The sequence below is a fragment of the Seriola dumerili genome, unplaced genomic scaffold (assembly GCF_002260705.1).
Source record: "Seriola dumerili isolate Sdu_G_001 unplaced genomic scaffold, Sdu_1.0 BDQW01000088.1, whole genome shotgun sequence".
In the NCBI taxonomy this organism is placed as follows: domain Eukaryota; kingdom Metazoa; phylum Chordata; class Actinopteri; order Carangiformes; family Carangidae; genus Seriola; species Seriola dumerili.
In genome coordinates, this window is record NW_019174343.1 from 2,799,147 (window position 1) to 2,812,041 (window position 12,895).

The 12,895-nt window shown below is 41.1% G+C and overlaps 1 protein-coding gene across 1 annotated transcript in view; it reads left to right on the top strand.

Annotated features, from left to right (window-relative positions):
* Positions 1-12,895, top strand: part of LOC111221708 (plexin-B1-like) — a 101,112-nt gene that overhangs the window by 49,445 nt on the left and 38,772 nt on the right. Inside the window, exons 3-4 of the mRNA XM_022745222.1 lie at positions 10,486-10,574; positions 11,444-12,614. Coding sequence (XP_022600943.1) covers positions 11,454-12,614 — 1,161 coding nt within the window. The 5' untranslated portion in view covers positions 10,486-10,574; positions 11,444-11,453. The remainder of the gene's footprint in view (positions 1-10,485; positions 10,575-11,443; positions 12,615-12,895) is intronic.

Genomic DNA, 12,895 nt, shown 5'->3' on the forward strand with positions numbered 1-12,895 from the left:
CAAAGAGGCTCTTTGTGTAGCTGTGTGATTTATACACACACACACACACACACACACACACACACACACACACACACACACACACACACACACACACACACAGTGTTCAGAGAGGAGAGCAGGCAAAACAGCAGTCATACTAACATTTACCCTTCACTCTCTGCACTGCCCTTTTTATTGCCCAGGCAGACACAGAAAGGTGCCTTTATATACACCGGCCTCAGTGTGTTCAGACAGACATTCACTTTCTGTTTTTTATTCTGAAGATTTAATTTTAAATGGATAACATTCATCATTCATCGTATTTTTGCCCATTAACATCCCCTTAATAACCCATAATGACAAACTGAAATCAGGTTTTTTGAAATTCTTTTGCAAATTTTGCAAAAAATCAAAAAATGAAATCTTTTTACTCAGGCCCATTGCTGTAGCTCTGAACTGAGGACCAGTGCATCCTCTTTGCTTGATTTATTCTTGAACTGTGACCAGAACTTGACTGGAGTCCACCTTTGGCAAACTGAGTATACTATTAATTGTGAAATAGAAGCCATTTGGAAGCACCAGGACTCTTCCTAGAGCTATAAAGACTAATATCGTCATCAGCCGATGTTGAACCTAGTTTCCCTGATATCGGTCACATTCCCATTTAGATGGACTGGTTTAATTAGATAAAACTTGTTTTTTGTTTTTTGTGCTTACGTGGAGTTTATGTTGGAGTCTGTGTTGTGCTGGTAGCCAGTTGTTTGTTGTTAGCAGGCTCCATTTCTAAGCTATCGTTAGCTAGTGTTACACACTGATGGCGCTGTAGAGGAGTGGAAGAGAGGCAGTGAGGCAAGGCTCACTCTGTATAAACGTCACATCCATTGGAATTTCCCATAAAATTATGCCCAGGTCCAGTATTATTATTATTATTATATTATAGTGATTTTTTGGGGCATTTTTACCTTTTATTATGGCTACAGTGAGAGAAACAGGAAAGTTGGGGAGAGGGGGGGTAACATGTAGCAAAGGGCCTCAGGCCGGACTCTAACCTGGCCTGCTGTGGTGAGGACTGAGCCTTTATGGTGTGTGCTGTACCAGGCGAGCCACCAGGGCACCCCAGTCTTGTTAGAACCTTTTCACACATTAAATAAAAAAATCAAAGTGATTAATGTATGTAAATTGCTTCACATTCTTACATACAGTACCTTTAAGGCAGCTAAAGCTCCCTTCTCCAGCAGACCGTTACTGCTGCTCATTGAGCTGGTGAAAATGAGACGACAGGAAAAAATAGCCTGTCCTTCCTACTTCTCCTCTCTGTCAGAGGAGATTCTGCATACTTTTGCTTAATGTGTGCATAGTTCTCTCCACCATAATCGGCATGTAAAAACTCAGGCTATAATTTTCCTGTGAAGGCATTACCCCCACACAGGCAACAGCTTCTGTTTGCTTCTAAGAGCCATAAATTCATAATTATCATTTACTTTAACTGTCCAAGTGCTTACTGGCCTCTTTTCTGATTTGAGTGTTTTCTTCTGCTTAAGTGCGAGTTTTTTTTCAGAGAAATGTGTCATGTAGTGATTTATATATGTGGCTGTAAATAATGTTAAATAGTTTACAGTGTGTAAGTTTAAGTGTTGTATATATTTACAGATATTCATCCAGTAACACCAAAGAGGAAAAAAGAGAAACAAAATGTAACTTCTGGTGGTGAAGCAATTTCTCCTCCGCTGACAAACAACACAGAGCTGCAGAGCAGTCTGCAGCGTGTATCGGCCAACCACTCCTCGACTTCTATAAACTCACTGCCTGTGGGTGCAAGATGGCTGACAGCGTGGATACTCACCCTGTTGCCACACGCCTGTGTCTATACCTGCCCCTGGGCATACATTGAGTTAGACTTTCTCACTGTCTGACATTTTGATTTAGATTTTTTATGCTAATGAGACATAGCCAGTTTAATAGCGTTTAATTTTCAACCACAAGTTGGAGTATGCATTTATTAGGGTGTGTAGAAAACAGACGAACAGGGACGCCAACTGCGTGCTCACTTTTCATGTCAACGCCAAACGAGGCAGGTGAAGGAATGTTTTTCCGCAGTGACAGCGGAGGGCACTTAAGCACTTCGCTCATTGTGCCTAAACAGGCAAATATGAAGGATACAATGTATGTAGCAGGTTGTATTAGCATAGCATTAAGCAGCAGATGAATACACACAAGTAGTTTGTGTTTTGAATGATTCAATTTACTGACTTGTGTCGAGCAAATGAAGCCACATTGGAAACATCCATTCAGAGTAGAAGCTGCAGGGCAGGACAAGCTAAGCTAACAGGCTATGTGAACGTAGCCAAATTTTTTAAATTGGGGAATCTTTCTCCGAGGGAACTGATCAGAAGTCGGCGAGACTCAGGACATGGGATTTCCCAGTCCTGCAGGCACTCCCTTCACAATTCAGTGTGCACTCCTTCCGCACAAAGGAACTTACATCGAGTTTTAATGTTTTTTTTCACAGGGTCACATCAAAATGATGCTTAATTTTTTCCATTTTTATGTTTGATCTATGACATCAAAGCTACACCTCTGTCTGATGACCCTCTCACCCGGTCAAGTGTCTTTTCCTTCTGTCTACTCTGGGAATGACGGCGAGTCATCTTTGAACACTAAGCCTGTTGAAGCACTCAGATGCTTAAGCAGTTAAAGTGCAGGTTCAGGAGTGTGTTAAGTTGGTAATGATAGTGTGTGTGTACATCCTTCTATTGTGTGTCAGTGTAAATGTCCCATTGGACAGCTGCCATCCAAACGGACTGCCCTAAACAATGGAATTATAGACTTGGTGATGACACACACACACACTCACACTCACACAGCACATTATACTTTACTTAACCCACTGTGGTGAAGAGGCTGAACCACACTCGTGTATACGATGCACCTGCTTCTTAGACCATAACATCAACACTGCACAGACACACATTATATCAGCCTTTAGAAATTTAATTTATACCAATTTTAACTAAATAAAAGTCTTTGAAATTAAAACAGGAATCATTTGGTTCAGAGAGATTATTTCAAATATTTAAATTTTCCCGTCTGTAATGATAATAGACAGTGTTAATTTAACAGGATAACAGTTATTTGTGTCTGAAAAGTGTTATCTTTCTCTTAAAGTCCCAGATTGAAGCTCAGAAAAATCGACCAGCAACTAGACAGAAACAGCGGCAGACTTCCTTAACAACTCTATTTGATCAGCAACGAAAATATGGTGCCAAGTCACCAGAAGCACAGACAATAAGCGGCTGTAGCTGAATACATTTGCATGTCACATATATATATATATATATATATTTTGCACTACCTCAGACTACCAAAAATAGTGTTGTCATTGATGTTATTGTTTGTATTGTTCTTTATTTAATTTTTTTTTATGCATCTTCATTTTTTGTCATTTTTTTCTCCTCGTATCAAAAATGGTATCGAGTATTTTCCTGAGTATCGGTATTGAGTTTGAAATTCTAGTATCGTGACAACCCTAGTTTATAAAGATTTGATGTTGTTGTGGGAAGACTTATTTATCAGTGTTGTTTATTGATAATGGAGTGTAATAGATTGGATTAGCAAAATAACTTCAGAGTTATTTAAGTGGATCAGTGGTCGACACACGTACCATATGTCACATGTTGGTTTGTGGTTTTAAAGTGTAGTTTTGATTTGGTCTGTGTCTATGATTTCACCTCTTCTCAAGTCAGCAGTCAACAAGTGACTGTGACCACTTTGTCTACTTCTCTCATATTTCAAATTCATACCTTTTTTCAGTGAAAATAGTATTGAAAAATTACCAGCATTTGTAATAAATTAGTGATGATAATATCAGTATTTCAAAATATTTCATAACTACTGCATTTCTTGTTAGTGAGGTGTGCTGAGGACGGGGCAAGCATACAGAATAGGTAATGAGATTGTATTCTCTGTGTTGTGTTATAATATGTCTCAACCTGCCTCATCTCTGTATCTGTCTCAAGGCTCCAGTGTGGTGTAGATGAAGACACCACCAGCATTTTGTCTCAATGGCAAACAGTTTAAAGTGGAAGACGTGAGATACGACTTCCCCCTGAAGCTTTATTGCTTTTCTGTTTGCGTGAATTCAGAAGTTATTGCCTGCTCTACTGTAGATTTGTGTGGTGCAAACTGCACCTGTCTGCACCTGAGTAATGATCCTGATAAAGTCAACAGACTTTTATAGTTTCCTGTCTGGCATGATTATGATAGCCCCGATGACTCCCTCCTCGCTCTCATTTGTGCCCCTTTAAAATCTAATTCCACCACAGACACGCTCCTTTATCACGTTGACATGACTCGAGGGACTGTTTCAGCATGATGGGAGTTGTTGCGCATTTCCTATCTGCCCAATTTTCTTCCTCTGTATATTCCTAAGACAATATTTTGACACCAAAAGAGACTTGTTTAATTGACTGTTTAAATTGTCAAATTGTATTTTATTTCACAGATTGGACAGGTTTGATTTGACAGGTTTGTCCGTTGACTTGGATGTAATCAAAGAGTTAGAGTTTAGATAACAATATTAAGTGAAGAGGAAGAAAAGACAGAAAAAAAATCTGAAGAAATAAAAGGTTAAAATAACTCCTCATCTTCTATTGGTTGTGTTGTTCCTGAATGATTAAGAGTATGAATATCAAATACTGAATCTCAGCAGGTTTGCAAAATGTAGTTGTTGCCTTACATGTACTGATGTTTTCAGTTCAAGTCTGAGCCCCGGATATTAGTCAGAGCTGACATGAAAAAACAGTCACAGTTGACAAAAAAAACACTATTCAGGAATTGACATCATATCATCATAAAATTGAGCAACACTGATTTATGATGAGGAAAAAGGAAACGCATGCACATGTTTGGTCAAAGCCATTGAGTTCCACCCAAATGTAGAGGTGATCCCTTACACCGGGATATCCACCCTCCCTCTCTCACCCCCAGGGTCAATTCTTTGGGGCCATAAAGTTTAACAACCATGGGAACTTCCTTTATCTACCTAGTTCCTCTGCAGGAACAAGTGTCTCTCCTCTGACCACTGAGACGTGTCCAGAAAAGTCCTCTGTCGTGTCATTGAGCAGTTTCATCCCTTAAAAGGGCCTGATCATAAAAACTGGGAACTTTTATGTCTTAATTTCTGGAGGGACATTTCCGGAAGAGAGCGCAGGGCAATGACTCCCCTCCTCCTCATCCCGGTCCTCTCTCTATGAAGTTCATCAGCCGAGGAGGAATGTGTTCTTTTAGATGGACAGCAATTGGTGGGGGTTTCTCTGTAAATAACTTCTTGGCAGCCAGCCAGCCGGGCTGTCCAGCCCCAGTGCCAGCGGGCAGACTGCTGCAGGAACTGAGAGGGAATGGACAAACTGAGTTTTGAAACAGTACAATAACTACTGCACGTTCTTATTAGAACTAGATCAATTTTGAAGCAGAGAAGGTCAGAAACAATTACAATGGATGTGATTATGTGTCAGCAGTCTGGTTTTATTTTCACACTGGGATTTACTTTCATTTTTTAATACTGTATGAGAAATGTAAACCTCACCCTTTATAATGTGTGTGTGTGTGTGTGTATATATATATATATATTCGTTCAATATATGTTACACTGATTTAAAACTTTAAAGGAAGAATGATTACTGTGGTTACTATTCAGAGGAAAATGGTTCCACTCAGTGGTGGGAACAGAAATGTTGGAGGTTTTGCTGGTAAACAGAGGATCTGTGGCCCCATGTGTGTTTGAATAAAACCCAATAACATGAGCGCTTCTATCTGAACTATTTATGTGAATATCCTGTTTTTCTCTGAGGTCACTATTTATAGTGTCCCGTTGATTTTCTGCATAGATAATGTGAAGTGACTGATAGTTGGAGCACTGTGGCTTGTATAGATGTTCTCCTCTGGTTTAATTATCTACGGGGTATGAAGTAACATCAGAAAACACCTGGGTCTATAATAAAAAGCCAGTGTATATAAAAACATTAGGAGAGAGTTTGTAACGATAAATGATATTAGATTAGCACATACAGCTTTCAGCCAGTCATCTGATTTGTTCTGTCTCTGAGATACAGAAGGGCACTAGTGAACATTAGTGAGCTCGTTGTCCCTCCTGCTAGATTGTGTGTGTGTGTGTGTGTGTGTGTGTGTGTGTGTGTGTGGTGGTGTGTGTGTGTGTGTGTGTGTGTGTGTGTGTGTGTGTGTGTGTGTGTGTGTGTGTGTGTGTGTGTGTGTGTGTGTGTGTGCGCGCGCACTTGTGCATGTTTGATTGTTTATGCTCACAATCATGTCACTAATTAGAAACTTGCTTTATTACCCCTCCCAGTCATTCTACAAATGACTGGGTGTTGAATGGGGCATTATGGGTAGGCACTGTAATTAACATCCACCACCACCACCCCCACTCCCTCACCCCCCACTCCCTTATTATCGTTAGTCACATTCCATCAGTTCTCAGTGAGCACTGAGGCTTGTGAGTACTTGATTGTGGTGATTTCCCTCATCGTTTCCACCCCCTCTCTGTCTCACCCCATCTTCCCCTTTCACCATTGTCTTCCTGTAACCCTGTTTTTGTCCGATGATGTCACTCTGCCAGCCTTTTTCACTTCAAATATGGTTTGGCCCCCTCCTCTCCGCTGTTGTCCCTGTCGGTCTCTTCCAGAATGTAGGATAACTGAATTGTAAATGAATGAAAGGCTGGACTCAGTGTAGCGGATGATGGCTCAATTGAATGTGCCTCTCAGGAATGCTCTGTTGTGTTGTGGAGTCTTTTGGCTTCAGCCAAGGCCTCACTCAGTTCCATTTGTGGTGGTTTGTCCTACAGAGCTTCTACCTGCTGGTCCTGTTTGTCTGCTACAGGTCCCTTAACTACCTGTCATCTTCACAAGCTTTAGTACAAGTGAAGAAGTGCATGTACACTTGACCTCTCCTTGTGTAGTAAATAACTGAGAGCAGAGGGAGTTGTACTTGCACCAAGTTTGGCTGCTCAACTCGGAGGAAATCCATCTCAAACCATCTTGCCTTGATCCATCAGCCTGGCATGGCCGCACCTTCTTCAAGGTGATACAGTGAGTAATTTGAATGACTGAACAGATTTGTGGCAGATATTGTCCAGATGATTCAGCACTACCACACCCAGCACTACAGCTTCTAGCCAACACCGATCAACACCGTCACCAGGCATACGATGCCAGACAATGTTGGTTTTTTAAGGCCTATACCACCATCAATATGTGAGGGAATAAAACAATCTGATAATAGCATATTAGCCCATATTAATTTTTTACATAAACATATAACTTAAACAATATTGACAATGATTCTTTATATTAATCAAACCAAAAGTTTTAGGTCCTTCAGATCAACTTTTATTTAGACAGGGGAATCCAGATACTTAGATTCTTCTTCAGGGATATGATCATATGACTAAACAGAAACCTTTTTCTAACTATTGAGTGGGTCATAGGTGTTCAGACTAAAAACAGCACTGTTTTAAAATAAATGGTGGGATGCAATGTTTCTAGTCCCTAAGAAAATGAAATCAATCAATCAAGGAGGTTGAGTAATACATGGTAATGATAAAAACTTAGATGCAAAAACACTGCACAGTAGTTTATAATACAATGAGGAGGGATTTTACAAATCATCAGCAATCATGAGGAACAGTGGAAATGAAATGGTGCGCTATCAGCTAGCAAACATTAGTTAGCTAAACCATAACTTAAGGCTAAAGTCAGAAACTAGCTAACATTATTGTTCATCTGTAGATACTTGACACAATCTGATTCAGAAACTCTGAAGGTAAGAAAGTAAAGTGTATTAAACAAGCTAGATAGTTAGCTACTGCTAATTACATTTACCTACAATGTCTGTGTGACACACAGGAGCAGAGACTTGAGGATGGAGCCACTGATAGAGTGAGGCAGACAGACGAGACATTGGTACAGTCCCCTTTAGGGTGTCTGAAATCGTATTACAAGATTCTTCCACACATCAATATGGGAAATATATTGTAATATTTACAGTTACAGGTAAGAATATAATATAAAAGTTTCAACTTCCCCAAACTGTTGTTTTTACCTCTTTTGGGGGGTCCTAGTCTTAATCAGGGGGCTCTGACCCCCCATAATTCAAACCCTGTGTATGAAGTATAAAGTTATCTCAACCACCATTTTCCATCACATGAACTTCGTGAAGTTGCTGTTTCTGTAGACAGGGCTGGAAGTGGAGTCCATTACTTCAAAGTAAAGGAACATGTAGATAAAGCAATTACAGGCATGCATTTCCCCCTTTCACCTCAACAAAAAAGACTTCAACTTGGAGGCAATATGTGTGTTTTTTTTCTATATGTGAGAGAATTGAATCAGGAGTCCATTCTCTTGTTCTCATGTGTCTCAAACCCTGAATGAAGTTGAGTCTGATTCGATTATTGGCTTTAGGAAAAGGGAGACCTGGAGTGATGGCAGCACAGTTTACTGTAGCCTCTGGCTATTAGATTTGCAGCTTTCAGCAAATTGTGAATTTAGATATATAAGGACCTTACTAGCCTGTTACTCTTAAATGAGTAATTAACAGCCAAAAGTTTTGAGAGTTATTGGAGAAGACGACAGTGTTACCCACAGCAAAGTATTATGGATCCAGCTCGCTGAAACCTCTGTCCGGTGGAGGGACAGGGAGAAGCGCTGTATTTGTTGAACTAGTGCTTCTAAACAGTCATTCCTGTTTCTGCTCCATCAGGCTCTGAAGTGGTCTCTCAGGATTCTCTCCACACAGCTGTAAAGCCCCTTTCCACCAGAGTCGTGTCATGCTGACTACAGAGTTCAGGCTCTGTAGTAACAGAGCTGCAGCTTTAACCAAGTTATGAAAAGTCACTCCTCCCACCTCAGGGGTCAAAGGAGAAAGACTGTCTTTTGGTTTAAGCAGGATTTATACTATGTCTGATCTGCATGTTGGCTGTTCAGGTAACGTCGGACAACCCCTGCCCCCACACCTTTCTGGCGTTGGATGGTTGGTGTCTGTGTTGACGATACAACATTCACACTCACATCTCACTCTTAGAGTCAGGCATTGTAATTTTCACTTGCTCTCTTTCTTTCATTCTTTACACAACTATTTGTGACACTTTTCATATGAACATCCTGCGGGAGAGACAGTCTGAAAATACAAACCATTATCCTCGTTTATATCACGTCTCCCTCCTCTCTATCACAGCCAACTTTTCATTCTGCCTTCCAGTGTGACTGTTCTGCGAGACCATAGATTTAATTATATCAGGTTTGGGGGGCCGAGGCATCGGTCAGTCTGCTTGACCTCTGAGTCTCTGCTTGTACTGAAGCTGGAGGTAGTTATACTGGCCGTGTGCCAAATGCTTGAGGATGAGTTTCAGATTTAATTCGCATTGGCTTGAAATTATGTAGATATCAATGATAATGATAATTATTATGTTCAAATAAAATTTCAGTCTTTGGTCTCTTACAAGGCTTTTACCCTCATTCTCACATATAGGCAATTTCCAACAAAGTAAGCTTTCTGCTGGTCCTACTGTGGCAGGAAAAGAGGTGTGCGTTTGTGTGTGTATGTGTTTGTGTGTGTGTGTGTGTGTGTGTGTGTGTGTGTGCGTGCGTGCATGCAACTGACAAGATTTTTTCTGTTTATTGGGGTGAATAGTGTCTTTTTCAGCCTGTGTCCGTCTTTTTCCCACCTCCCCTTTGAATAAGCTCACTGGAAATCCGCCTGAACTGGAAAGAAATAATCCTGTTTCTGTGCCAGTGATGGACTGTTGGGAGACGATGGAGGAGGAGAGGTGAATAGAAAGAAGTGGGAGACATTGAACAGAAAAGAGGAAGAGATGCTGTATAAGGAGTGAAAAGGAGAATTGGGTGAAAATGAAGAATAAATGGAATGTTCGTTTTTCGACCTGACAACAGCATATAGTGGGATTGCTTCATTCAGCAATCTCACCAATTAAACAGTCATAATCACAGTATTTTGCAAATCAAGTATGAACCTCAGACTTGGGTGCCCCAACAAGAGAACTCTACCCCTCTGAAGGTTCCCATGCCACCCTCTTTCTCCTCACAGCAACTTGTTTTTCTGGCAGGGACTCTAAAACCAAAGGTTTTTGTACCTTGTTTCCTAGCAATGAGTGTGGATTGTATACTGGGACAGAGTGTGTGTGGCACTGAAAGCCTTCTTGGACCAACACTACTCGACTTGGCTTCTTCTGAGGGGTTTTTTTTTTTTTTTTTTTAAAGAAAAAAAAAATGGAGGTAGCCAGTCCTACATAGGTTTGACGGAAATTTCAATGGGAATGAGCAATCCCGAGGATTTTAGTGAAATGCAGTGATGCAAAAAAAATAAAAAAAATTTGATTGTCAGTCTGTGTTTGTCGCAAACACACAACTCTCACTGGGTGGGTGTCTAAGTATAGAGTGTACTCATGTGTCTTCACTGCCCTTTGTGTTACAGCTTGCGTACAGAAGGATGTGTTATTAACCCCATGCTGCTGGGAGGTCAGGAGGTGACATGCCTCTATAAAACACCACTGGAAACAAATGGTGAGTCAGATACTTTATTTTGCTCTAGGAGTCTTCCACTGGCTGTTGTAATTGAATGTCACTTGATATAGTAGAGAGTTTACCATAGAGTTTAAAAATAGGAACCATAAATGTCTTATTGTATTAGTTGTATTAGTTGTGCTTACACGGCTGATCTGCAGAAAGAACACACAAACATGGAGGACCAGGGATGTCACAAGAAAAGTAATAAAGCATTTCCTTAATTTCATATTTTAGCAGGCATTAAAAATAGGAATTGTAAAAAAAGAATTTATAAATTAACGATTAAGATTTGAAAATGGATTTACAAAAACAGCATAAAAAACTCATTAAATAAACTGTTTAAATACATTTATTAATTCATGAATAAATAATAGAATTTAAAAACTATTTGAAAAGGCAGTTTGAAAATGGGAATACATACCTGGTTTCCCTCTTCAATTTCCATTTCTTTTTTCCAGCTGCTTTTCCTTTTCCTATTAGCTAATTGATTTGCTTAGTCATTTAGCCTCTCCGTTCAGCTTTGGCGTGACACTCTGGGCCTTCAGTGCTGGTAAAACCCACTGGTTAGCTCTCCAACCAATCAATGTGCTGAAGGGCAGAGCCTGAAGAACAAAAACTGTGTAACTGTCCACATACCTACTGTCTGAACTATATAGTTATAGGAAGACACCACATCTGATTCCAGTGCCAGTCAAGGGTCATACATGCAAAAACAAAAAATGACTTGTATCCATAATGATTTCTGCACCAAAATGTGTGATCATTCATGTAGAAATGTGTGTGTGTGTGGAGGTTTGTGACATGTCAACCGTTGTAGTGAATGGAGATGCTGTTTATAAGAACCTGTCCTGTCTTCTTTCCCTCAGCTCTGCTGCCATGCCTCCGGGGATGGTGCGTCGTCTTTCAGTTTTAGCAGTCCAGACACTGCTGTCTCTCCTGCTGATAGGAGTTGGCTGGCCCTTCATCTCATTACCCAGTGGCATTGTCCAAGGATCAGACTCCTCCCCCTCTAATCCTCATCCCACCTTTATCCGGAATGATACTCTGTTTGAGCACTTGGCCCTGCATCCTGACCACAACGTGGGTCGGGTCTATATCGGGGCCCGAGATCACCTGTTCCAGTTAGACCGATTCCTCCAACCTGAACTCCAGGATGACACTGGACCTGTCACAGACAGTCGGGAGTGCTTACCTCCTGTTACTGAGAGCAACTGCCCTCAGGCCAGGGTCACCAGTAACCACAACAAGCTCCTGCTGGTTGATCCTTATTCCATGGAACTTATTACCTGTGGGAGCGTCAACCAAGGAATCTGTCAGAAACGTAGTCTGGATTCTGTGGATATGGTACTTTTCTCCACCACGAGGCCGGTGGATACCCAATATGTAGCAGCTAACCACCCCAACGTTAGCACTGTTGGGCTTGTGGTTCGGTCACATCCTGAGAGGCAGCCAGTACTATTCGTTGGTCGGGGTTACACCAGCAGCCATCCACCTATTTCCACAAGAAACCTCGCCCAGGAACCCATCTTTTCTTACGAGGAAACCGCCAAGTTGGCTGTTGCTGGCCGTCTCTCAGAATATGACCATCATTTTGTGGCCTCATTTGCCCACCGTCAGCATGTATACTTCCTCTTCTACAGGCGTGACCTTAAGTCACAGTCGCGCGAGTACCGCACCTACATCTCTCGTGTATGTTTGGACGACCAGTCCTATTACTCCTATGTAGAAGTACCCTTAACATGCCGGTCCAGGCCAGGAAAAATTTACAACCTGCTACAAGCTGTCCAACTCGGGCTTTCCAAGGACGGTGTAGTCAGTCAAGGCTCGGAGATTCTACTTGGTGTCTTCTCCACTCGTTTGGCTTCATCAACTCGGCCCAGTGAGGACTCTGCCCTTTGTATGTTTAATCTTGAAGATGTGGACCGCAGGATTAACTCCACCAGAGACCTGTGCTACACGCAGATGGGTAGAGAAGCAGGAGTCGAGGCAGCCTACATTGAGTATGAAGTCAAGTCTAACTGTGCCAACCTGCCAGAGGTGAGCTCATCACATCGAATTGAATTGCTCGAATTGCTTGTTTATCTGGTAGGTTGTTATTATTTACAAAACTCAAGTGCAAATGAATGAGCACTAACACACAATTCGTTCTAATGGATTTCAGTGTAAATCATGATGTGCTGTAGGTTTGACATCATTCTGTGAGAAGTCACAACTCACAGGCGACTTCAGATTTTTTGTTGTGATAACTTTATTGTAGGATAGTTAAAATTTTGTTGTGAAGCTGAAAAGAGATTTACATTGTGATTAAGATGTCAAAT